The sequence below is a fragment of the Phocoena phocoena genome, chromosome 16 (genome assembly GCF_963924675.1).
Source record: "Phocoena phocoena chromosome 16, mPhoPho1.1, whole genome shotgun sequence".
NCBI classification, from domain to species: domain Eukaryota; kingdom Metazoa; phylum Chordata; class Mammalia; order Artiodactyla; family Phocoenidae; genus Phocoena; species Phocoena phocoena.
This window is the reverse complement of record NC_089234.1, coordinates 56,612,843-56,640,323: the sequence shown is the minus strand read 5'-3', so window position 1 is coordinate 56,640,323 and position 27,481 is coordinate 56,612,843. Positions and strand designations below refer to the sequence as shown.

General features: G+C 41.9%; 1 protein-coding gene across 1 annotated transcript in view; it reads left to right on the top strand.

The window, feature by feature from the left end:
- The window catches only part of LRMDA (leucine rich melanocyte differentiation associated), a 1,124,791-nt gene extending 1,097,937 nt beyond the window's left edge, over positions 1–26,854 (top strand). Inside the window, exon 7 of the mRNA XM_065894827.1 lies at positions 26,697–26,854. Coding sequence (XP_065750899.1) covers positions 26,697–26,776 — 80 coding nt within the window. The 3' untranslated portion in view covers positions 26,777–26,854. The remainder of the gene's footprint in view (positions 1–26,696) is intronic.
- Positions 26,855–27,481: the final 627 nt, after the last annotated feature.

Genomic DNA, 27,481 nt, shown 5'->3' with positions numbered 1-27,481 from the left:
TTTTGCAGCCAGTTGTCTCAGACCCTCGTCAGTGTCTGAGGGTTCCTAAAAGTCCTCACATTTTATGGCAGAGCTTTGAAGAAAATAGTTCAATAGTTATCAAGGTGGACCTGTGAGATACCTAGCTATTCAGTGTTCAGATCTTTAACATACATGTATGTGTGTGTGTGTGTATGTATTATTTTATACATATACGTATAGTATGTATTTTAATGTCATTTATATATATGACATCTTCTTATACATTAAAATACATATTATATGTATGTATTAAAATTTTTAAGGGCAAGAATTTGTGTTCTAATTGGGACTAAGATTCAGGAGAACTCGGCACTATGTGACATATGGTTAGTCAACCAAACTAATGGATTCTCTGGCCCTTTGTCTTCCCATAAGCAAAACAGGGAGACACTTTTTATTCTGAAGATCAAAGCATCACCGTGATGATATCCCACCCAACCTGCTACTTCTCATGCCTCCCTCCCTGTGGTCCTGGAACCCTTCTTTATTTTTCGTCCTAGTTTTTCTCACTCTTTTAGGTGATTGATTGATTTGTCTGTTTGTTCATTTTGTGTTTCCACCATGTTACTCTACAGTCCATGGTGGGTGATGGGAGAGCAAAAGTGGGGGAAGGCAGGAACATGATTTTCTTCTTTGCTCCTAAAATCCCAGGGCCTGACCCATAGTAAGTTTTTATAAACAGCAGTTAAGTGAATTTCAGGCTATTATTTCGTATTGCCTTTAAAATAATAACTACAGTCATTTTTTGGATCACCTGTTATGATTTCTAGGCACTATGATAGTTGTTTTACAGATAACCCTGTACGTGATCTTAGTTGGAACCCTAGAAGGTGTGTGTAGCAACTCCAGAATTTGACTCCTGTCCTGTCCGTCTGTCCTTCAGCTACTCAGGACTCTCTCATGTTCCTGTGCCTCATGTTTTCACTGGGGACTGAAATCTCACTAAGTAACCCTAACTTTTTGCTCTAGTCTACGACCAGCCAGCTCTCCAACTGGCTGCTAATAGACAGAAGGGTTTGATTCAGACTTTCTCACCTAAACCTGATGTCCTGAGGCCTACCTGTGGAGAACATGGAGCCCTTGACTCTAAAAAAGTAAACATTAGATGTTTGGTGATGGACAGTGTGTCTCGGGTACGTGTCTTCCGCCGTCTGGGGAAACACAAGAGGCTCTGGCAGATGGGGCGGAAAGTGTATCAGATAAATATATATTCAGCTTCAAGCAAGTAAATCCAACAAATAGTGACCTAAGTGTTTGTGTTTATTTTTGTTACATAAAAGTAAGTATGGAGGTAGGCAATCCAGGGCTGTTGTAGTGGCTGAAAGAGCAGCCCAGTAGGCACCCTGGCTCTTTCTGTCTATCCTACTATCCTTCGCATGTGAACTTCTTCATGTTCTCAAAACGGCTACTACTCTGTCTGGAATCATTTCAGCAATCCAGACAGGATAAAGGAGGATCTTTTCCTGTGAGGCATTCACTTTTTATTTGTGGATAGATAGCTTCCTAAAGGCATCTGCCTATTTCTCATTGCCCAGCCCACGTCATTGGAAGGCTGGAAAATCGAGTATTTTAGTTTTTACACTTTTACAGTAGAGGGAGGCAGGATAAAAGGGTGTCAGTCCATAGTGTCTGCTACATAAGATAAATCACACTTTTTGTGTTCCTACAAAAGGCTTGAAATTGTGCTAGATGCCCATTTGTATAGCAATTTACATCATCTTTACAACTACTGTGTAACAGAAGAATATTTATTCCCACATTCTAGGAAGTGGTAGAGCTGAGGTTTCAAACTACATTGTCTGAGGTAAAAAGTCTAGACCTTTTCTATAGCCATGTTCTTTTTGATTTCACAGTGAAGGATGGTAGGGTCACCAGCTCGATCTGAACGTGCTGTCTTGTGAATTCACTTAATACACTGGGTCTACTACTTTGACAGTTAAGTAGGTGGCACCTTCTGTCATTTTGTATTCAACCGTGGAACATTCTTTACAAAGTGGTTGAGAAGGTGGCCTCTGGCATCCATCTAGATTCAAATCCTGGCTCCATCACTTACTACCAAAACCAAATTGCATAACCTCTCTGCTTCAATTTCTTTATCTGTAAAATGGAAATAGTAGTAGTATCCTACAGCATGAATGTTTTCAGAAGAGTAAGTGCTTAGAACAGTGTCTGGCACTCAATAAATGTTGGTTATTACTATCACTATTATTATCCACATTCACTGTCTTTGGTTTTGCCTGCATGACCAGATTGAACTTTGGGAGGCCAGGACCATGTTTTTCCTCCTCTCTGTATCTCCAAAATACATAACAAGTTTCCAGGCACATTGGAGACACTGAGTAAAAACTCATTCTAGAATCACACTGCATAAGTTCAAATCCTTGTTCCGTTGATGTAACATCTCTTTGCCTCAGCTTCCAAATCCAAAAATGAGGAGACTAATACTATCTACCTCACAGGGTCATCGTGAAGATTGAATGCAATAATGCACTTAAAGTTTTTAGAATAGTGTGTAATAAATAGAGAAAGTTCAGTGTTAGCTATAATCATTGTAATCATTCATGGATCACTAGTACTCAAAGAGTGAATGTAATGTAATCTAATCTATAATAATTCCAAAGGCAATTTCTCTCAGGCCATTTCAGGTACATGATTATTAAAGAATAACCATACCTTTCTGGTAAAGCTATGTAGAGTCTATCCTATGATCCAGGGCATGTGATAGACGTTAGAGGTACAAAGATACACAAAACACACTAGGAAACACAAGTGCTGATGAATACGAGCAACGTTCACTCTCAAAAATAATCAAGCACTTGAAAAGTAAAACTACCCTAGGATATAATTTTTCCATTTATTAAGCTATCTAAAATGATCTAATAATGATCTAGCACACCACCCTTTGTGCTATTGAATGGCTTGGGTATTTGCTGGTATGTTTTAGAAAAGCATTTTGACTCTATGCACTGAGGCTAGAAAATATTTAGATCCTTTACCTAATAATGAAATCTGCCCAAAGGAAGGAATCTGAAATGCATAAACAAAGCATCTTTATACATTAAAATATTCAGTGTAGTAATGTTTATAACATCAAAGCACAGGAAACAGTCAATATCCAACTAGATACGAATGCTAAGTAAATTATGACACATACGTGGAGTGCAATGTTATATAGCATTCAAGTGATGTTTAAAAAATTTTTAATATGACTGGCAAATATTTATTCAATGAAAGCAAATGAAAAAATATATATATTTATATATATGTGAACTCATCCATGTTTATGACATAGGAGTAAAAAAAAGACTAGAAGACAAAACATCAAAGTGTTAACTGCATTTAGTTCTAGGCATTGGAGTTACACATGAGTTTTATTTATTTTTCTTTGTACTTTATTTTTTAACAATGAGCATATAGATATAATAAGAAAAAATTGAAAAACAAAGCCTCCCAAAACAGAATGGTTTTTATGAAAATAGTTCTAGAAGAAAGAGTAGTGATAGTACAAAAAAGGATTTACATAAGTTAGGAATGGTATTCAACTGCAACTAATAAATAGCAGTGGCTTTAATAAGATACTTCTATATAACATGAAACCCAGATGTACACCTTCGATGGCTGGTATGATACCACCAGGAATCCAAGCTTTTAAAATTTTTATTCTGCCTTCCAACGGACTAGCTCCCATCCTCAAGTTTGATTTAGGTCACAATATTGTTGCTGTAGCACCAGCCTTTATTTCTGTGTTCCATGTAGCAGAAAGATATATCAAAGTAAGAAGGGTATTACTCAAAAGCAAGGCAATTCTCTTTTAACGAGGTGTCCCAGGAGTCCTTCACAATATCCCCCTTTATCTTATGCCCACCATCAATGAGCATATTGCCATGCTCAACAGCATAGGGTATCTGTGTGTGAGATAAAAGAGGCATGTGAATGCTGGGTAGCTGACCCTACTTTGTGATTTTAATTCCAACTCTGCCACTCATCAGCAGGTTAATTTAACAGAGTCTGTTGCATCAGTGGCACCAAGGAGGCCTCAAGGAACCTTTTTCAGTACTGCATCATAGGCAATCATTATCATAAATTGTGCTTTGTATACAAGATGAATCCTATTTGCCACTCTAAAACCCTGGTATCTCTTGTGCTTTTCATTTCCTTCCCTTTAAGATAGGCATAATGAAGTTGTTATTGCCTTTTAGGATGGTTGAAAAATAATATGGTTTTATAATTGTGAAAGTCTTTTTGGAAAGGGTAACTGTTATGCAAATGTAATTTTTATAAGGCTAGTAGCTAGTGGAAATTGAGTGCTCACTCCATGCAAGTCATTGTTGGGCTTTTCATATGCAATATCTCATTTAACCTTAGGAATTAGATATTATGAGTATCCTCATTTTTCAGGTGCAGCTATTAAGGCACAAAGAGATACGAACCCAGGTTGTCTGGCTCCCGAGTCTATTACACTGGGTCCCAAACTTTAGTGTGCTTAAGGATCACGATATACTTGTTAAAAATACAGGCATCTTGGATCAGAAATCAGATTCTGCTGCAGGTGGGCTGCAAACTACACTTAGTTGGTCTCAGTTCTACCAGCTGTAAAGTCTTGATTTTCCAGCAATGTGGCCCTGTACCTCAGAGGAGGGCTCCTTCTGGCCCATGAATTCTTCTCTGGCAGGGAGACTACATCCATCTGAGCAGCTGTTTTAGTAGCATGCCAAGTATCTGGGAGGCTTTGTCATCTCACATGGAAAACAGGGCACTCACTTCTGAGGCTACCCCATCTATAGTACTTTGGGTACCCTCAGTGGTGACAAGATTTGGGCCAATAGGTTTGATTTTGTTGATTGGATTTTCATTATTTTTCAAAGAGAATCTCTTTGAGGTCAAGCATAAGGGCTGATGGGCCAAGGGAAGGTGAACAGTTAGCTTCCGGGAAGATCAGGAGTATGTCCCACACATTTTACCTTTGAGCTTTCTTCTTGGCCTATGAGTAACAGATACGCAATGAGAAGGTCTGTGTTTGTCGATGGACAGGCTCCCTGGAACAGAAGACAAGGACAGTACCATTAAAAGGTCTAAGGAGATCCATTTCCAGCTTGAATGCAGAAAGAATAGAAGAGCGACTGAATTTTGGGAACATTTTCAGTTCTTTTAAAAACTGTTCTTTCTGGCAGTGGATAAGAACCATCAGTTCAGATCGTATGTTGTATTTGAGCACCAAGGGATGTAGGGAGAGGGAATGAAAGCTATGGATAAGGATTTTTATGAACTACATGGTAAACCAACTTGGTGGCCTTCAGGGAGAACACAAAGTTTCTTAAGGACTCACAGATTTGAATTCTGTTTAGATCCATTTTATAGGCAATCTGTAAAAAAAAAGGGGGAGAACAAAAATAATACTAGTTATCTCATAGGGTTGTTTAGAGGATCAGGTGATGAGTCAATCCACGTAAAATGCTCATCACGGTGCCTACACATAGGAAGCTCAATAAAGTTAGCTATGGTGATGATGGTGGTGATGAGGAGAAGGGCAAGTAATCTGCTATTTTTTCCATAAAATGTCTTTCAGTTGAAAAACTGCATTGTAAAGGACAAGCTGTTTTTTTTTTGTTTGTTTTTTTTTTTTTTTTTTGCGGTACGCGGGCCTCTCACTGTTGTGGCCTCTCCCGTTGCGAAGCACATGCTCCGGACGCGCAGGCTCAGCGGCCATGGCTCACGGGCCCAGCCGCTCCGCGGCACGTGGGATCTTCCCGGACCGGGGCACGAACCCGTGTCCCCTGCATCGGCAGGCGGACTCTGAACCACTGCGCCACCAGGGAAGCCCCTGCATTTGGTTATTAAGTCTTTCTTTTTTTTTAATATAGTTCAGTGCTTCTTGCAGCAGTCCCCAGCCTTTTTGGCACCAGGGACCGTTTTTTGTAGAGGACAGTTTTTCCACAGATGGGGGCGGGGGATGGGGTAGAGGGGATGGTTCAGGCGGTGATGCGAGCGATGGGGAGGAGCAGATGAAGCTTCGCTCTCTCGCCCGCCGCTCACCTCCTGCTGTGTGGTCCGATTCCTAACAGACCACAGACCTGTACTGGTCCACAGCCCTGTGGTTGGGGACCCCTGCTCAAGGGTAAACTCCCAGATCAGCAGCGTCAAGTTCACTAGGAAACTTGTCAGAAATGAAAATACTGGGGCCCCATCCAGACTAAATGAGAAATGAGAAACTCTGGGGGCAGCCCCAGCAATCTGTGTTGCAGCAAGCACTCCAGCTGGTTCTGAGGAAGGTGATTCTGAAACTGAAGAATCAATGATCTACAACATACCTCCCACACTTGCTGGTTTTCATTGGCATTTAGTTTTTTTTAAAAGCCGTGGTCAGTTTCATTGTAGAATGTCCTGCATTCCAGATTTTTCTGATTGCACCCCCATAATTTGGTTCGGGTTCAACATTTTGGCAAGTATAGGTGACGTTGGAAATATTTCATCATGTCGAGAGGTACATGATATTAATGATCTCTTTTGTAGCAAATGCTAAGATTGATCATTAGTTAACATGGTTATCTCCATATTGATGTCGTGTAAAGGTGTATGTTCCCCTTTATAACTAATAAGTAACCTAAACAGTGGTGATCTGAGGCTGCGTGGATATTTTCTTCCTCAAAAAACTTTCACCAAGTAGTTGTAGCATCCATTGATAATACTTGCCTGAATTACTACATCGGAGTATGGTGATTTTTCTAATTTTGTCATTCTTTCTACATTGAATAGCTTATGTTGTTTAAATAAGAGCTTGCTCTCGTCTGTTGTACTTACTTGTTTATGTATTTAAGTATCATTCTGGATTTAAATTCTTTTTAATTCAATGTGGCAAGTTAATTACTGTCATTACTCTCTTTGATATTCAAATAGTGCCAAACTGGGCCAGAGACATCCTCTGCAAGCCACTGACTCTGTTCTTTCCCTGCTTTCTGGAACAAGATGTTCAGGGCTCACTTGTACATTTCCTGCCCACAACCTGAATCAGCCATTTCTTCAAGAAACCCTGATTATTTTTGGTGGAAAATATTTTCTGGAAACCAGTATCCAGGTGCTAGATGTCCTACACAAATGTGTGTACACACATATTTATACATGTATAATTTTTAATTATGATTTCTTATAGATCCCTCCAATTTAAATTCTTAGTGTCACCTTCTTCATCTTTGTCTTTTTGTTTTCATCCTCTTCTCCTCCTCCTCCCCCCTCCCCCTCTTCCTCTCTCCTCCCCTTCCTCCTCCACCCCTTCCCCCTCCTCCTCCTCCTCCCCCTCCCTCCTCCTCCCCCCTCCCCTCCTCCTCCCCCTCCCCCCTCCTCCCCCTCCCCTCCTCCTCCCCCCTCCCCTCCTCCTTCCCCCTCCCCCCTCCTCCTCCCCACTCCCCCCTCCTCCTCCTCCTCCTTCCACCTTCAAAGCCAGTGGTGTTGCGTCTCTCTGATCATTCTTCCATAGTTACATCTCCCTCTCTGACCACAGCCTTTCAAGTTTCTCCCTTTTAAGGACTCATGTGATTAGATTGCACCCACCCAGAAAGACCAGAATGTCTGCCTCCTGGGTCTGTATCCGTAATCACCTCTGCAAAGTCCCTTTTGCTGTGTAAGGTATCATATTCACAGGTTCTGGGGATTAGCATGTGGACATCTTGGGGACCATTATGCTCTCTACTACATCCTCTCTCATTCTTTGTTCGCTTTCCCTTCTCTCACAGTGAAAACTCTTGACTTCCATCCATTTCAATATATTTGCACATTTCCTCTATCCTACAACATATACAAAATAATTTGAGAAGTGTAACAACAATGCCACTAACAACAATAAGCCTGCTAAGTAAAGCTCAAGACTTCTTTGCAGTTTTTGGTGGTGGTGGTGGTGTTCTCAGGATACATCTCAGGTGTGTAGTTGAAGTACAGTGTTCCAAAATTAATTTCTTTTTCTGTGTCATTATATTATCAATTTGGTATATGGTTAGGTTCATTTTTTTCTGTTTGTATCCCGTTTTAGGATTTGTTTTTTCCATCCTTTTTTTGAATTTTATTTTTTAAATATGCAAAATATATGAATATAAAGAGAAATATATCCAGAGAAGTCCCATCCCAATACCCTCCCCCCTACTTTTACCTATCCACCACATATATCATTCTTAGTAGTCTATGGTTTACACATTACCCTTTCTGTGTTTCTTTTTGCAAAACACATATGAACATTTTTGTTTATTTTTTAATCTTATTTTACTTCTTTGTTACTCAAAAGTAAGTTTATGCACATTTTTTGCTCCTTACATTTTCACTTAGCTGAATATTCTGCATTTGTATCTATCCCTGTATCTCTCCAGCGGTATATCTCTATCAAATGTTCATGGAAATCTTGAAAGAGGTAATTATTGTTTTAAAATATACCTTCTGTATTGTTCAACTTGTAACAAATATTATACTTGTGACTTAACATGACTGAAATACAGAGAAAATGCCCCATTTTTAACGCCTCTGCTCACTCACCTCATCACATCTTTTTGTTCTTGTTGTTTGTTTAACATTTTGTGGATAACATTATTATGGCAAATTTTATTGGAATTATCTTTATCTGACAAGTTATCTCCCTTTCTGGCCTGTTAGTTGCTCAAATGTAGGAAGAACCTCTCCTTTTCTTCTTTATTTTGGGTTTCATTGATTGTGCGTGGCACATAGGGCTCTCCCACTTACCTATGTTGCCTGAAATTCCATTAGAGATTTATTCAGTTGGTCTATTTTTTAATGTGTCTATTTGTTTAAGTAAAATATTTTATCTGAAGTGATGAAGCTCTATTTCATTGTCAACTGTTACCATCCTAATGTGAATTAGTCGATCAGAGAACTAGTTGTTTCTTAGAAAAGGTGTAGAAAAAGACGTGGACAGGCTTCTAAGAGAGGACAGTTATATTTTGATTCTGGAATTAAAACCCCAAGAAAGGCAAGAGGGTGTATGGGGATCATGAATCTTCTAGGAGGGAAGGAGACAAACCAAGGAAACAAAGAGAGGGGCATGTAAAAAAGGTCCGTATTGCTGTGTCAACTATGTGAGCTATGCATAGCATAGAAAACCTGCTTAGATGAAAATAGGCATTATATTCATTGGGACAGAAGTAGCCGTTAGAGAGCGTTTTCTGCAGATGCTAAGAAACTGCGGCCCAGAAGTTGACATGTTGTGCAGGACAGTTACTACAACCCAGGAACTAGAACCTAACCTTTGGACTCCAGCACACTTCCCAGAGTTGATATGCCCTTTCTTATGCTTCTGAAGGGATACTTGAGGAATCAGAGACCCCCACTGCCCTGAGGATGGCCTGAGCCATCTCTCCTCTTTGAGCCCATCGAAGTTGGGCTGCTGATCTCAGGACTGAAATATACTATATCTCCATCTTTCCTGACCTCCTTCAGTCAAGTCAGCTGTATTTGTGGAGGTGCATTGTTCAAGTCTCAGAGCATAGTTTCACTTTAAAATCAGTAAAGAAAAGTGAGCCAGTAAGAGGCACAGACTAAGTGCCCTCTGTATGAAGAGGTTTATCCTCTGCCACATTTCTGTTGAAATCCTAAGAAATGTGAAGAGGCTGGAGCAAAATAAAAACAGACTAAAAGTTATGTCAGAGATCAAAATGCAGTAAGGTGACTGCACCTTTGGCAAGTAATCAAGAATTGGGTGACTTCGAGTTCTGACTTGGCATAATGGTGTCAATGTATTCACACCAACACACACACCATGTGCACACACAACACACTTCTGTAGGAGATGCACACACACAAAAAGGACCCACACAACATGTATAACACAATTCACAGCAAGACACACAGGGCACACATACAGCAGTACATATACAAGTACCATGTGCCCACATGTAACTCTCATGCACACGAAACACACACTTGTGCATACACACACATGAAGTGGTTCTTGACTGGTTACTATAAAGATGTAACCCTTCCATCTGCCAATTTATCCACACATTTTTATTTTGATGAAAAAAAAAGTAGCAGTAGAGGGGAGAAAATCTCTTCATCAGAAAATTCAGTGGAAAAAAAATTCCCAAGACATTGTCATGTACTTCTGGTTATTTTGGGCGGTTAAGAGAATTATTTGAAAACAAAGAAGCCTTTCACAAAGCCTCTAAAATACAAAAGATTTAATAACATTTACATCTGTGTATCAGCCATGTCTGTAATGCGAGTCATGAATAACACATAAACCAGAGCACGGAAAGAACAGAAGTGCTCACACATCATTTAAAACCTGACCCACCCCATCGTCAGTGGAATCAAATACACAGCAGGAGCAGTTCCAGTTGACACACACACAATATAGTCATTGAAAATGAAAACATATTAATTATGTTCCTTAAGGTTAGGAGAGAAATGGCAGGATCCACTAACCTGTTCAACTTCTCTGTTGAAATTCTGTACCAAAAAGTACATCATGAATTGATTCCTTACTTTTTAAGAAATTACAGAATAAGCATTTGTGTTTATTTGTCTTGTTTTATTATTCATTTGAAATCTGCACTTGGGGCTCTGTCCTGCCTCCTTGCTGAGCTGAAAATGGGGGGAAGTTGGCTTAAGATCCTTGTTACAAGTGAGTAACTTGTAATAAAGGAATTCGTTGTTGAGCAGTGGTGGTTTAAAACAACAGTACCTGCAGAACTCCAGGTGGTATATGTGGAAACCACGCTGCTAGGGGAATAGCTGTCAGTTACCAAAACCTAGAGCTCGTGTAGCAACATGTTTGAAACACAGGGAAATCCTCTCTTATCCTGATTCCGCTAACGCTCTGAGGCCCAAATTTGGAACTGTACCTTTCTAGATCAGTTCACCTGGCTCACACGTTCTTTTTTATATATTCTTTTCCATTATGGTTTATCATAGGCTATTGAATATAGTTCCCCGTGCTATACATTAGGACGTTGTTGTTTATGCGTTCTATTATATACTGTTTGCTGGCTTTTGCTTTGACGTTTGTTTAACGAACCTTTCCTCCTCTGGTTGTTTCCCCTTCTATCTCTAGGCCGCCTTCTGTTGGTGCCAGACCATCTCATGTGGGTACTGAACAGCTTAAAATGAGCTCTGTAAATGTCAGGGAACCCCTTCCTCTTCTACTTTGTATCTCATTTCAGTGTGAAATTTCAAGCATTCACAGTTGTCACTGCAGCAAAAGGTTAATAGTCATCTCTTTTTTATGTACTATAATGCTCAATTCCTAAGGACAGTGTTTCAGGGCAAGTTGAGTGTAATTGCTAAATAATACAGTCATTCTCATTTTAAAGGAGTAATACTTCCGTTGTTCCCGATGCTTCTCCCTGGGTGTGTGTACGTGTGTGTGTATAGGCAAGCGTGGGTGAGACCTCCTCTCGGGGGAAGAAGCCACAGCCATCCCATCGGAGTTTGCACACTTAAGCATTTGGATTTTAAATGTTGTGCCACATCCTGAGTCTCTTAGGCGCTGCAGATTATGTGTAATAGATGAGCTGCATTTGCAGAGATGTGTGCTATACAGATGTAAATGTTATTATAGCTTTTATATTTTATGTTCTTGTTGAAAGATCATTTTGTCTTTGAATAATATGGCCGTTCAGTTTTTTGGAGGGGAGGGGGTTATCTTTAAAAGAGGATATGAAATGGATATTGCACATCATATATTTCTTAAAAGTAATTTGGAATTTTAGGGTCTGGGATTGGGGCTGACTGATACACTGCCACGATGAGATATAACCCCTGGAAAACAACAGCACCAGCACACGGCTGCATCTGTCCAATCTCATAATTCACTTTCACATTGGATTATGGATGTCTGCGTTCAGTGAGTCCATCTTCCCTTTAGGTATTATTTCAGCCCTTTGAGATAATAAGGAAAGTTTAATTGCGTTGTTAATTGATTTTTTGCACAACATTATTACCTTGATTGATTGCAGAGTTGATGAAAATGTTAGAAACAGGCAGCATGGAGTATCAGCCCAGGAAGGAGTGGGAGCCTTGTGGAGAATAGATAACCTTGATGTTAAGAGCTATATCCTTCAGATATGTCTTCCCTTGACATATTGATGGCCCTTGAAAAGGGAAAAGCTGATTGTATGCAGAATGCAATCATTAAACCCTCTTCAGCTCGCTGTTGATTAATTTGTTTTTTCCTGAAGGATCTAGTTATAGGGAAGGCCTCTCTTGTACCAACAGAAACCATTTTCTAGGCTCCAGCCTGTACTTAACCCTCTGGGTGCCGAGGAATAATGAGGCTGGCATGGCTAAGACAGGAAGATGGTCTCAGGGCATTTAGAAGGAGGACTTGACTCTCAGACACCCTCACCGTCAGCAACACGTTTTTTCCCCCACATTAGTGCTTATTTTCCCCCAAATACCAATTCTTTCAAAATTCCAAGGCCAGGCAGCCTTTTATTGAGACCTGGAGTAGGATGAAATGGAAACTTCGGATGCCCAGGAAGGTTTATTATCCAGGCTTCCAGTGGTTTCTGGAGAAGACAGGGCACTCAGGAGTTTTGTTGTACATTAGGTAAAACCTTGCATAAACTTGCTCCCATGATTGGTGGATTTGGTTCTTATCGGGATGTGTGTGTGTGTGTGTGTGTGTGTAGGGGGGATTTGTATGTACCAGGATAAGAAGGGATTTCTGGAAACCGTTCATTATATTTTCAGTTACTCTTCTCCCCAGCCCTATGTAACTCTTACCAAGAAACATTTATTGAAAGTTGTCATGGTAACTACAATCCAGAGCCATCCTCATGGTACCAAAAATCAGGTTGATTGATCAGCTGCATGACTGATGATCCACTGGACTCCTTCCCTCTTTCCCTCTCCCAAGCCCATACCACTTCATCCATAGCTGCCCCATCCTGGGCAGAGACTGAGAGGGCAGGCCTTATGGGGAAAGGAAGTTGGCTTGGTCATCTACAGAAGGATGGAAGCTTATATATGTGCAGTGACTCTAGACAGCCCCTATCTTCTAGGGAGAAGGGTGGAGTCCCCCTTCCCCTCTCCCCACCCCCACTTCTACACTTCTAACTCATGGAGCATTCTGACTTCTTTTGTCCTCTTCTTCCCTGTCCCCAATACTCATTTAAACCAAATTTTAATTGTATAGCATTGTTGGAGGCCTACCAAGAATTACATCATCTTCCTGGGGTCCTGAGCCCCACAGGAGAGGTCACGTGGGCTTCGGGGCAGAAGAGAGACAGCTCACAAATCTCCTAGAGCCACATTGTAGCCTGCAGATGGAATTCACACTATGGTCCAAAGCACAGTTGCTCCTCCGTCGGCCACCCCCGCCTCCATTCGGAGTCTTTCTTTTGCTGAACTAACGACTGGCGCTCGGGGAGTCTAATATCCACGGAGTCTGGGCCCTCAATTACTGTAATGACTTATAATGAGATTTTGGCCAAGTAGCAGGTAGCAGGTTATTACTTCCTGCTCAGCATGGGCAATGTCTACGATGTTAATTTGTGTGGCCGAATGTGGCTCAGAGCTGGGCATCAAACTGTCAGAGCCAGATGTATTCTATTAGGTGGGAGGCTCACATTGGCCCACGGGCAATTTTTTTTTTTCAATATGGAGGCATGTTAACTCACCGCAGGGTGAATCTTGACAAACTCAAGCCAGCCAAATAAAAGGGGTAATATTCCAAGCCATCAAAGTAGTATGTTCCAGAGACAGATAACACCTGGTGCCACCGACTGTCAGCAATGTCTCTCTGACCCAGGCCATTCCATCGATAGGCAAAAAGTATACCCCTCTTAATATTGCTGGAGAGACTCTGGTGCCTTCATTAAGTTTTAATGAGCCTGACCCTAATGAAGACCCTTATAATATGCTCTTCTATTGTTTACTTTGTCTTTATTTTGGCAAGAAAAAAAAATGTTCAAGAGGTTCATATTGCTCGTATAAACTGCTTTCTGCTATTAATTCTTACTTAACCTATAGTTTCTTTCTTTAGTGTTAGCATATATATATATATATATATATATATATATACGCTTTTTGTCCAAAGCAGGTTAGAGGTTGGGGAGTTGAAGATCAAGAAGTAATGAAAAGTATTTTGGCATTTTGCAGTGAGAATTGCTAGTGCCCAAGAATTATGCTGTGCTCCCTGCAATGACATACTTTTAGTTATTTTTTTGTAATGCTGACTTCTTTCTGTTAGATCATATATCAGCAGATTCTCTTCGTTTTCCTTTTGGAGAAAGCAATTTAAAGTGTCCTGGAATTAGGAAAGATTATAGTAATATCAGTACAGGAAAAGTTTGTTTGGAGTCTAATGAAGGGCAGATGGAGGCTGGACTAATGGGCCTAAGAAGGAAGGTCTTGTCCTCAGTTCTTGCAGAGTTTGAATTATGACAGACCCGGTTGTTACTGGGTCTGCTTAATTTTATTTGAGAGATTCTTTTTTGCAGCTTGAAGAATGAAAAAAAGAAAAAAAAGCAACTTGTCTTTATTTTCAATGACTCTCTTGAGAAATTTTAGCCTGAAGAACCAGACAGAACTGTGGATGTTTTCTCCCCTTTTGATGTGAGCTTTCTAATAGGAACAGACCTGAAACCCAAAAGCAAATTTCTGCTTGAGAGCAAAGCCAAAATTCCCATTCAAACTCTGCAGGAGGACCCCCGCTGCTCACATTTGTTCATATAAGATTCTGTCATTTTAGAGGGAGGCTAAAGACTTTCTGGGAAATTTTTTCTGCAAGTTCTTTTTTCTTAGACTTCATAAATTATGGTTTGTAGGTTCAGTTCCAATCTACTTATCCAAAAAACTCTTTTCTTCTGTTAATGTAATCTGCACATCACTTAAATTTAAACTTTCACGATTTTTGTTTTATATTAAAGAGCCGGAGCAATCTATTATTAATTATTATTTTAGGTATGGTTTGTTTTCAGGCTGCTGTTAGGAAGACAGTAAAACCTCCATTCACTAAAACTCGATACACTAGGAATCTCAGTCAACTGGATTTTTATCTCTGAGTTTGAGTGGTGTTGATTCTACAAGAAGAAAAACTGATGTCAAGAGTTATACTTTTTTTAAAAAGGGAAAAGGGGGCCCTTTTAGGTTGTCCTAGAACATTGTTTCTTAAAGTGTGGCCCCCTAATCTGCAGCATCACTACCACCTGGGAACCAGCAAAAATGCAAATTCTTGGCCCCAACTCAGACCCCCTAAACCAGAGACTTTGGGGTGGGGCTCAGCAATCTCTGTTTTCACAAGCCTTCCAGGTGACCCCGTGCAGGGGAAAGTTGGAAAATCGCTGACGTGGGGACAAGCCATGCAATTCCTCCACCTGTCAATGTCCAGGAATGTGTAGCAAACTCTGGGGTTCAGAAGAAGTATTCCGAGATCCTTTCATCTCTTCTACAGTGACAAGCAATCTACTGAGTATCTCATGAAGCATGGGTGAAAAGCCATCATTTCTGCCCTTGGGGAGCTCCTATAAAAAAGTGGTCTTAAGACCTTGAGAAATGTTCAATGAGCAGTCTTCCCACCCTAGTGAAACCTCTGAACAGTATCATCCTCACTGTAAATCCTCAAAGAACTCCTCATGGAGTGGCATGGACATATATACACTACCAAGTGTAAAATAGATAGCTAGGGGGAAGCAGCCGCATAGCACAGGGAGATCAGCTCGGTGCTCTGTGACCACCTAGAGGGTGGGATAGGGAGGGTGGGAGGGAGAGGCAAGAGGGAGGAGATATGGGGATATATGTATATGTATAGCAGATTCCCTTTGTTATACAGCAGAAACTAACACACCATTGTAAAGCAATTATACTCCAATAAAGATGTTAAAAAAAAAAAAGAAATCCTCATGGGTGGTCACCATGAGATATCTAGTAAGACAGTAAAATTGAATTTGGTTTTATATAGTGTTTCATGTGTGAGAGAAAACTCAGGAAAAGTTTCTACTGAACCACGAATTAATGAGATAATTTAATTAATTAACTGGAACCCAACATTTCCCGACTGGCTAGTCAATCTCATGACTGTTATATTAGGAAAGTCTACAGGAAGAAAGTGTGAGAGCCTATTTGCTTCACTGACCACTCGAGCGGGTTCTCGGCTGACACGGAGAGTCACACCTGGACTCCACTTTCCTCTAGTCCAGTAGATCCAATTTTTGTTTACTACCTTCTCTGATGGAATCCACTCATTTATTTGAATTCTACAGATTCTCATTTAAAATGCCATTCCCTAGAATGTCATACCTTTATTGCTGTTTCAAAAATAACATGTTTGAAATCCCTGGAAACCCATGAATACCTCTTTCTCCTGAAGGGAGGTGGTCATTTGTTGTTCTAGGCGTGAAAATAATCACTAGCCCATGGGCCAGAGACCAGTGATAGGGACCACATGGTGACCAAAACAGAAGCTGGAGTTATGATTTTATTTTTATTTGAGTAGTTTCTACCTCTCTTTTCTTTCTTTCTTTGTTTCCTAATTTTTTATTGGCGTATAGTTGATTTACAATGCTGTGTTAGTTTCAGGTGTACAACAGAGTGAATCAGTTATACACCTACATATATCTATTCTTTTTCAGATTCTTTTCCCATATGGGTTATTACAGAACATTGAGTAGAGTTCCCTGTACTATTCAGTAGGTCCTTGTTAGTTATATATTTTATATAGAGTGGTGTGTGTGTGGTAATCCCAAGCTCCTAATTTATCTACCTCTCTTTTCTGATTAACCTGGACATATACTCAGAGAGGGACGACAACAGCTGTGGGTAGGAGGCAGCCAGGATTTGCTTGGGTAGAGTACATATGCCTTTTGTATGTTTTATTGATGCAGGTTTTATTTAATTCTTATGTTTTTCACTTTTTTCACTATCAAATGAGGATTAGTAACTCCATGCCCTTGAGTGGCATATTTCCTTTTGGACTTGCCTGATAAAAATCTTTTTCTAAGAAATGTGGGAAGCTATCTCTGTTTATCTTTGCGTGCTTCTTTACATTTATGCAGGTGATATGCAAATTTCCCCAACTCCTGAGCCTAGAAGATTAATTAGAGCAATTGATAGTAAAGAAAATTAGTCCCTGAAATCGAGATCAGAGGCATCCAAAAAGCGGGGGTGGGAGGTGGGGGGGTGGGGGGACTGAGGGGGTGTCTGGGAGCCCCATTCCCAGAAACCCTTCAGCACAGATTGAGCAATCATGACATATTGATCATCGTAGAGCCTATAACTGGTGACTGAAAGCACAGTGTGACTTTAATGGCCCTCTCTGAATCGTTGCCGTCGTTTATTTATTTATTTTTTTAAAAGCAGCTGTTTTTCCTAAATTCATACTGCCCTCTAGTGGCCATGCTCCCAACCTCACTTGAAAGGTGGCAAAGATGAATGTGGAGATAATGGTGGGAATGGCAGAGGTGGTGAAAGGGGGAAATTGTTTTCTTTTTTCTCTCCTGTCTGAAAAATTTCTGAGTTCCTTGGTCAAAAACTAAGAAATAAAAATGAAGCTGTACCACTTGACCACTGTCCATTTTGACTGACAGCCTGGTTTGTGGGACGTCCATCTTTGAGCAGCACTGAGGGAACTTCATGAATCTGAACTCATTTGCATCCCATCTTGGTGTGCACTTTGGAATCCAGGCCATCTCAGATCCATTAAACCCCACTTAGAATAGGCAGGTGGGAGAGGAGAACACACTCACGCCACATGGCTTTGAAGATTCGTTTCCCCCGTTGGAAAAGTAGGTAGGAGTCAGCGTAAGCCAGGTTGTGGATCTTTGACATTCTCCTGTCCTAAGGGCAATCCTATAATTCAGAGGGATTTGAACTAGAAAGGTAGCATTGCTGGGACTTCCCTCATGGTCCAGTGGTTAGGACTCCACGCTTCCACTGCAGGGGGCACGGTTCGATCCCTGGCTGGGGAACTAAGATCCCACAAGCAAGTAAGAAAGATAGCATTGTAATTGTTTAGTGTCTGGTCAGGTATTGTGACTTTGGGGAAGCCACTTAGAACCTCCTCTTCTCCTTAACGAAAATGAAGATCTTTAAATTCTGTCCCAGGGAGAATTCTTCAATACGTTTAAAGAAATACTTGCAAAGAAAATTTTCCTATTCTGTGTTCAAGCTTACTAGGAAGTACAGCAAAATAATAAAGTGTCATAGGAGTGTAAAAGTAAACCATTGTTTAGGAAGTCAGAGTGAAAACTGTTTCTGGCTTCATTCTTAACTGGCACAAAAAAAATGTAACCTGAGAATAAAACCCAAAATCTGGATTGCTAAGAAGATTTAGTAGTGGTGGGTTGTTGGTTGTCTTCGTTTTAGTTTGGTTTGGTTTTGTGGAGGAGGGATGTTGTTGGAGCATGGAAATATTTACTGTGGTGTGTGACTGCTGATACTTACATATTCCTCCTTGACTGAAATATAGCATGTGTTGAGGTAAGAGCCAATCATATTACTGATGTTCAAAACCAGGAGTAAGGGAGCCCACCCTCAGATCTGGAATTCTTTCCCATCCGTCTAGCCTACCCAAACGACCCCCGGTACAAAATAATTGAAAAAGCGTTGACAGGCTTCCCTGGTGGCACAGTGGTTGAGAGTCCGCCTGCCGATGCAGGGGACACGGGTTCGTGCCCCGGTCTGGGAAGATCCCACATGCCGCGGAGCGGCTGGGCCCGTGAGCCATGGCCGCTGAGCCTGCGCATCCGGAGCCTGTGCTCCGCAACGGGAGGGGCCACAACAGTGAGAGGCCCGCGTACCGCAAAAAAAAAGAAAAAAAAAAAAACATTGACATCTGAGGAAAAGCATGTTGACTCTGTTTCCTTTCCAGGATTCACATCATGGAAACATCGCTGCCACATAACTTTTAAATCTGTCAGCTTAATATTTCCTCGAAGTGGAGAGGACATTGAATGGCCTGGTCAGGTCTGGGTAGGGCCACAGCATCTGCACCTGGAGCACAGAGACCAGGGACTCACACGGGGACAGCAGATCTGGTTACTAGGGATCCGCTCAAAGGTGCAGTTATCTCTCGGACTTGCACCCGATTTCACATTTCCCACTAACAGGTTATGTGAGGGAGAAACTGGCCCTGCATTTTTTTTTTTTTTAATCCTCTCCTTCCTCCTTCCCCTCTTTTAAAATGGCAAGCCTCATTTCACCTGCCCTGGGAGTCCAGAGTGTATTTTCCACAGGCTCTGGCTTGTCACATGGCAACTTGTCTGCCGCTCACGTCCTGCAGCCTCCCTGGGCAGGGAGATTGGCTTCTCGGCCTTGCATTCCTCTCACCTCCAGTAGAGATTTTGCCAGTATACTTTCCCCACTGACTGGTTTCCTTCCCCTGCTTTTTTCTTCCTTACAAACACGTGAGTGAGACTTGACAAGGCCCAGCATTTGTCTAAGGAGGCCATATAATCTGCTCTCTCAGTGGAAAGTTTAACCTTAAGTCGAGCCTCACTGGAGGAGGCCGAACATTGGGGCCCCATGTCCTTATCTCAAAGGGATACGGTGCCTACATTTGTGTCAGCTTTCTTCCAGGATATCCAAACCTTTGCTTTGGTAGCTCCTACTCTGTTTTTTGAATGGTGCTTGGTAAAAAGCAGCGTAACATAACCCCACAATTTATTTCCTCTCTTGCATCCAGAATACTTACATTTGTCCTGTGTACTCTTTGTGCTAAAAATAAATAGAAACCACCATTTACTTGAATCTGTAATAAACTGACAGCAACTAAACCTGCACATCATATAATTTATTATGGATGAAAAAGTGACCGAAGATTTATATCTTGTCAGTATATTGAAAACTGCACAAATTCACGGGAAGGAATTAGCCTTTGTAGAAATAATGAAAACAAAATAAAATTGAAGTGAACTGAAACGACACACAATAAAATGTGTTGTCTGAATTTCAGCAGAGGACTCAAGTCTTCCTGTCACAATTTAGATCTGCAAAATTTTACTCAAGGAAATGTAACCTTGTGAAAATAAATGACTTGAAGAGATTTAGAAGGTAGAACCGGTAAAATTTGATATTCGCCAAAAGCTGATGGAGGACTTTCACCCTAATGTAAAAAATCACATGGAAAAGAATTGATCCCATTGAAAATAAATTCAATAAAAGAGAAATGAAAATGTTCAAAATAGAATATGGTTTAACTTTGAATTTAAAAATTAAGGAATTAAATTTGTGAAATGTAGTAGTAACTATTTCTACAGAAAGTAGTAACTAATTTCTAATTAATTTCTAATTAGTTCTGAATAAATCATGCTTTCTGAAAGAAAAAGTACCAGGCTGGTGTATGTGTTATATCCATAAGCCTGAAGCCAAACCATCCCGGGGGTTCAAAATGGCAGAATTCAAATGTCCACCATTGCAAAATATCAGGGTCAGCAGAGCAGGGTGAGAATACCCGACCTGGGCTTGTTTTGTATAATAAAGGAGAAGAGCTCAAAAGCGTGAGCTCATTTGAGAGACTAGGCAACCTCCCTCGAGCAGTGTTGTTTGACGTGGTCACTGCAGTACTTAGCAAGGACGGTGTGCCCACCAGTCCACGGAGAAGACAGCAGGTGCCCTTATAGACGTTTTGGGGTTTAGCAAGCGTTGCATGACCGTGGCACCGCATTCCAAGCTAAGCTGCAGATTATGAGCTGAGACGCTCGCCTGAAATCATGCTCAGCTAGCTTGGAAGGAAGTCCCACTTTCTTTGTCTTCTCTACCCTTCCATGGGTCAGGCGGAGAACCTTTCCCTGTTTCATTTCCAACCTAAGGCTTCCCAGATGTGTCTGCAGATGAAAGGAAAATATGCCCCTCCCCACCCCCGTGGAGGATGGACTTTGTCCTTCCCCCAGAACTGCTCCTAAGCTGCCTCTTCCCTTAAGACCATTTTAAAATCTCTCTTCATTTTGCCTTAGTGTTTAAGTAGCTTACGCTGAAGGAGGATGTTGTCCCAGGAGCCTGTAATTCTGCAGGCTCTGCTAAATCCTGTGCGATGTCCACAGCAGAGTCCATCACACAGGCTGGCCTCAGGGTATCGCTCCAGCCACTTCTCAAGATCATAAAGCATGGGTGTTTATTCCTTCCCAGTTCCCGGTTTACTCAGGACCCGCACATAACAAAGTCCGAGGAATGTGCTTTCTGGGGAACGTCCTTTCTCCTGTGTGATGTTTACAGCTCTTAAGCCTGGATGATAACGTTCAGTCCACTGCTCTCTTTCCCACCGGACATCGTGATTGCTTTGTTTTTGTGGGAGGAAAGTGTTGAGCATTAAAACAACACTAGTGCTGAGGAATTGAGGCTGTTGCCTTCTGTTACTTTGCCCTCTCCTTTAGTAAGGCAAGCATTTAAGCAGTGTATAGTTTTTAAAAATTTCCAATGCCTGTCATCTTAACAGAGGTTAAAATTGAGCGTTTAACAATTGAAATTCCTTACTTTGTGGATTCTGTTTAAATTGTGGTATTTAATGGTATTGATTAATGTATCTATTCAAATATTTATTGAACACCTCCTTGGTACTAAGCACTGTTTCAACCACCTGGTGTTAGAAATTGGGGAGGAGGGATTATTGTAGAGGTGACATGTTAATGGTATGTATGGTGTCACGTGGAACCTTCCATAATAGACAGGAAGGCTCTCTGAATACTCTTTCCGTCTCTGGGCCCACCTACTTCTTCACAACACTGTCATCACTCTTCAGAGGCCGTGAAGAGGCTAGTTCCTTGCTTTCCTCATACAGATTGGAGAACAGGAGTTCCATGAGGAGCCCCCTGCCCCTTGCCTGTTTTGTAGCACTAGTTGGAAGGTGCTGGTGACCACAAACATTAAAATCTGTTTGTCGTTGCACAGTTACGCTTACAAACCTTTGTGATAATAGCGTTTAAAACAACGATTACCGAAACTAACATTAATAGTGATAATAAAATTGATATTTTACTTTTTCTGTTTTACAAATATGAATTTATTGGTCCAACCCATACTCCATCATCAGATAAGTTTTCGCATTTGTATGAGTAAAGGTGATTATTCTTTCACAGCTAAAATATTAATGGTAGACCACTTACTCTGATATGTAGTCTTTAGTTCTGCTGAATATGGAGTTAGAAGACTAGAGCTTATGTCAAAGCTAGGGAGATATAGGCTAATTAGTGGTAAGCACTTCCCAGCTCTGGGTATGAAATACAGGTTGCAGGAAAGTTAGTGGAAATTCTTTCCTTGGGGATTTTGAGGTCCAGCAGAGCTCCCCTTCTATATCTAATGGGAAAATGGACTGGATGGGTTTCAAGAGCTGCCTTGGTCCAAATCAAATTTTGATTAACTGACCACTGGCTCTGCCTCCTACATCAGGCAGTATGGTACCTGGCGTCCTTATCTGCATAAGGGAAACATTCAGAAATGCTAAATCATCTGTTTCAGAACTAAGGTGGAAATCTGGGATACCTGGCCCCTTGCCCTCATTTTACAAATGGAGAAACCAGCCCAGTGAGGGAAAGGTATGTGCACATGGTCACTTAACTGTTAGGGGTAGAGCTGGATTTAAATACAGGCCTTTCTCCACCTCCCCTTACTAAACAGATGGTAGGGCGAGGCCATCCAGAAGGTCAGGGAGTCCTGAGGTGTTTGCTGGACTCTGCATGGCTGTGCAAAGACGTCCTTCCCAGGACACTCAGGGTTTTCCTTAATACCGTCCCTGCCACCATCACAGTGGGGCATCTAAGAAAAGAGGCTGATTCCCACCCCCGCAGGCAGCCCCAAGGTCGTAACTTAACCTGTATAAGTAGAACACTCATTCCAGTGAGGGGAACCATCTAAAAGAAAAAGGACCTCTTTAAAACAGATTCTTCCCAGTACATTTTTTTCCATAACTATATGTTTAAGAACTTACGGCAATGGCAGAGCCGGCTACTTAAGAAAAATTAGGGGCCTCATTTGGCAGGAGAGGATTCCCGAGGGGACAGGGCACTGTCATTTTTCCAGGGCCTCCCAAAAGAAACCCCCCACAGACAGCTACATGTCAGCCTGATGCATGGCAAGCCTGCTTCGTTTATTATGGGCAATGCCAGATATTTTAATTAAAAACACTACATACGCCATTAAATGTGTTGTTCCCCTTCTAGTCCCAAGACGTGTAGAGTTCGGGGAGACACAAACAAGGGAATGCATTGCAGATGTACACAGAAACCACCGCCTACCGAGTCACCACCCGCGGGTTCCCAAATTCCAGCCTCGGAGCGCCTCCCTGTCAAAATGTTCTTTGCAAGCAAACTGTTTCCTCTGTAAATTTTCTCAGTTTATGGCAGTTGCCGTGTTGGAAGGAGGAAGGCCAGGGGGAGAGCAGAAGAGAGAAACCCACAGTCACCACGTGCCTTCATTTATGAGCAGCTCCTATGAGTTTACAAATAACCTTCGTGATAAGTGAAGTCTTATGGCCACACATGGGACTGGGCGGGGTTTTTTTCCCTCCCTTGTTAATGTTATTTACTTATTTATTAAATACAAAAGTCCCATTTGGGGGGGTAATCCCTTCTGAGCTGTGAGCTCAGGTAGGCGTCTCAGTGGAGGCAACCACCTGGTTAATTTAAGCAATCGTAGGCGGTTCAAGTTCAAAAATCTCATCCGATTTTAACTGTCACTAGCCGGCCCCCCTGTCTCCCCAGGGGAGCAGCGACAGCAGCTGGATTTCATTGTCGGCTGCCAGGCTGTCCCTGCGCCTCCTGGAGGAGCCCGCAGACTGAGTGCCTTCCCTTTCCGGATTTTATTCAAGGTGACAGCTCCTCACACGTTGGCGCTCTGATCACCCCAAGTAGCCGGGATATCGGTGGGGGATGAATGTGGTCCTCCTGCAGAGCCCAAATTTAGATTGACTGAGGTCATCCTCGGGCCTCGTGACCCCAGCGCTCTGACAGAACAGGGCTGCCAGGAACTTGGCCACGGCAGCGAGTTTTGTAATGATGTCTGGGGAGAAACGTTCTGCTGGAGAAGGCGAAGAAGACCCCAAGTGCTAGGGAGTGATGTCAGCTTTCGTTAGCAGGGCAGACAGCGTTAGAATATCCTTGGCATAATATGGCTTTGGTATCTCTGTCAGCATCTCTGTTTTCTGTCACCACACACAATCCTGGGCCTGTCTCGAGCCCTGACACTGTCTTTTCAGATCAGGTTATTGCCAGCCCAGAGATGCGTTCTGCCCCCCACCACACAGCCCCTTTGTTTGAAGTCGGCCCTCTTGTCATTAATGCACTTGATGTCTATTTAAATCTGAGGGTGAGCACGGTATCTGTTTTCCCGTCAAGAGATCATTGACAATGTTAATACCTCATGTCCTTGCCTCGTTTTCCAAGCTCTGACACTTTGCCACAGTCTCCTGCATTCATCAAACAGCCCTCTCTCACCAGGGTGTCTATAAACATTCTTGCTTCCAGGCCCAGAGGAACAGGGCAGGCCTTAAAAAGGACTTTTATCAATGCTGATCAGAAAGCAGGGCTGGGCAGTGTGGCTCAGAACATGTCACCTTCCTCCACATTATGGCCCATGTTCAGGAATATCCAGCCTTTTTCCAGAAGGGCACTTGCTGTCCAGGTTGTATCTAGACTAGGCAAGGTCTGCAGTTGAGGTTTACCATGGAGAGAGCACAGAGAAAAGAATTCAATCCAGAATGTGCTGGAGAGTTTCCCGGAGCAAACGCACCCGCAGGTGTGTTGTGTGTGTGTGCGTGTGTGTGCGTGCGTGTGCGTGTATGTGTGTGTGTCTGCCTTTCCTTCTCTTCTATGTTCTTTATAATACCTGACAGCCTTATCCATTCCTTTTTATAAAAATTCCTGCTGTCCTGGTGCTGTAGAAAGAAATTAACATCCCTCGACCTCATCCTTCCAGATTCTTGAGGGTTTATTGGAATCAGTTATGTTCAAGGAAGCCCCTTGCAGATTTTCAGAGACTTCTGAAACACTCCCACCCAGGCCTGCAGGGGATGCTGTTCCTGGAATGCAGCCTCCACGGCCATGCCCACAGACCCGTCCTAGCATTGGTGACAATATTAGCACAACTCCAGGTGCTACGTAATTCAGCACAATAAAGGGAACAGCTCAGTGACAACCACCAAAAGAATAATTTAGGCCCCAAGAAGGGTCTCAGGGAGGTTTCATCCAAGCTCAATGTTTCCAGGCTCCAGACCAATACTGAAAAGCAGAACTTGGGGCTTGAGGGCCAAGGAAAAAGCATAGCCAAAGGGGAAGAGTGGTCCACAGTGAACTTGCTCAGGGGACCGTGGCAGGAAATGGAGGTGATGACAGCCAGCTCACGGCCCAGTCTGAGGCCATGGAATGATGTCATCCCCTCCCTATTGCCAGCTTGCAGAGATTCTGAGACCCCAGCAATTCTCCACTTTGTCCCAAGCCGTCTGAACCAAGGAGCATCTGCCTTGTCATTAAAAGTTTCTGAGAGTCATTTTTAATCCATGTTTAAGAATACGGTCTACAGTTCTATAGTGGAGAAACGTCTCCTGTACAATGACCGAAGTATTTACCACGAAGGACTTCTGATTTGAAGAACCTGAATAATTTCAAGTGCTAATTTATCCCAGATGAATAGTAGATGGTGGTTGCTGGTTTCACACTATCATCAAAATAATGGGGAAAAAACATGTATATAGAAAGCTATTTTTACAGACAGATTTGTAGCTCATGAGTTTATGTTTTATGTACACTTCTTTGGGTTGTTTCTTTTTTTCCTGGTTATGCACACTTCAGAGACTCACAGAGTATTAGTAATAAGACAATTCCATGAAGCTGAATTTTAAGTTTGTTTTTCTAAAATTGAAAAAAACCCAAGGTGGCAAAAAGCAAATTGTAGTTACAGATATTTTCTTGGAAAAACTGATGTTTACTTAATAATACTGTCAAAATAACTGTGGCAGGTGATTTCTTATAGATATTTAGAATAAATATTGAGTTGATTGAAAGGTTTGGCCTTATTCTAGGGGCATTGTTTATAGTTAAGTCCTCTTATGATCTCCGTGAATGACAGGAAAGCTGTGTATGGAGCCACGAGACTATTTAAAATAAAACTGAAGATGAAAATCAAGTGCATTCCAACCTGAGAATACAGTTCAGGATTCCCCTGTAAGAAGAAGGATTCCCCTGTAAGAGGAAGCCATTTAATGTCAGAGGCTCCGTTACTTTCCATGTGGCATTTTGTGAATACCACAGTTCTTCCTTAATCATCCATTATGTACTTGATGTCTGCTGGGATTTGGAAGGTTCTCTCTGGAAATTAACAAAATTGATTCATGATAAAGAATTTGAAAAGAGCCACATTCTGGGAAGATTGTTTTATATCTTTTGTTTGGGCTGGGCCCATCTTTAAACTCTTAATTTTCCATTTTTAGAAATTCTACCAAGAGAACTTGGAGAGGGAAGAGGGTTTTGCTTTGTTTTGAGAAGTAATTGGCCAAACTAGAAAATTCTCTAAAATGTGGAAAAGAAATCATGCAGGAAAGTGTTATTCCTAGGAGCCTGTGCTCTGGTGACATTTTATTTGAATGTCAACTCTGAGGACAAGAAAATAGGGTCCTTCCCTTCTGGGGCTTAATCCATTTGCTGCCACCCATGCATGGGATCTGTGATTGTGTTGTATTTCTGCCTTGCAGCACCTGTGTTTTCTTGCTGTACTACTTGTGCCACCTGTAATGATGTGTATCTTTTTATTTGCAGGTATCCTGGGGAAGTGTCGCTATGTTTACTATGGGAAAAACTCAGAGGGCAACAGGTTTATCCGCGATGACCAGCTCTGAAGGCAAGTTCTGTATGCCTTAGCCAGTGACATGAGAATAAAAGAAAAAAGGGAAAGCAAAAATAAAGAAAAAGCTAAACGAAAAGACAATGGCCCACATCGCTTTTCTGTGGGAAAGCTATGACGTCAGCTTTTGGTACCTTCTGCTGACTTTGCCAGGCCTGTCAAGATCATCCTTCTGCCTTAGACTGAGTGGTCACATAGAGATTGACATGATTGCCCTTAAGCAGGTCTCATCCACCACAGTGACAGACAGCGGTGGCGAAGCACCAGGGCTGACAGGATGAACACCATGATAGATTGCCTGGCCCCTCCACTGCTCACAGGGGAGCAGAGGTCACACCTGAGGCCTCCCTAAGCATGCTCAGTGGCTTTAGTCAAGTGAGCGAGACTGTGTCTTTAGCTCGCCTATTGAGTAGAGCTCCTCCTAATACCATCGTGCTGTGGGTTTATTTTCAGTGAAAGAGTCCCAGTTTAAAGGAAGGCTCTACTCCCTTATTTCCCTTAAATCTTAACCTCTTGTATTCTGCATGGTCCCCTCCCACCCCACCCCCATCAGCCTTTAGCATCTTTATCACGGGCAATGCATTTCAGTTTGCAGTTTCTCAGAGAACAGAAGAGGTAAGTTCTTAGACATGCTGTGCGTTTATGGTGAGCTTTGTGTTCTTAGCATTCGTGTATTGGAGTAAATTGCTTTCCCTAAATC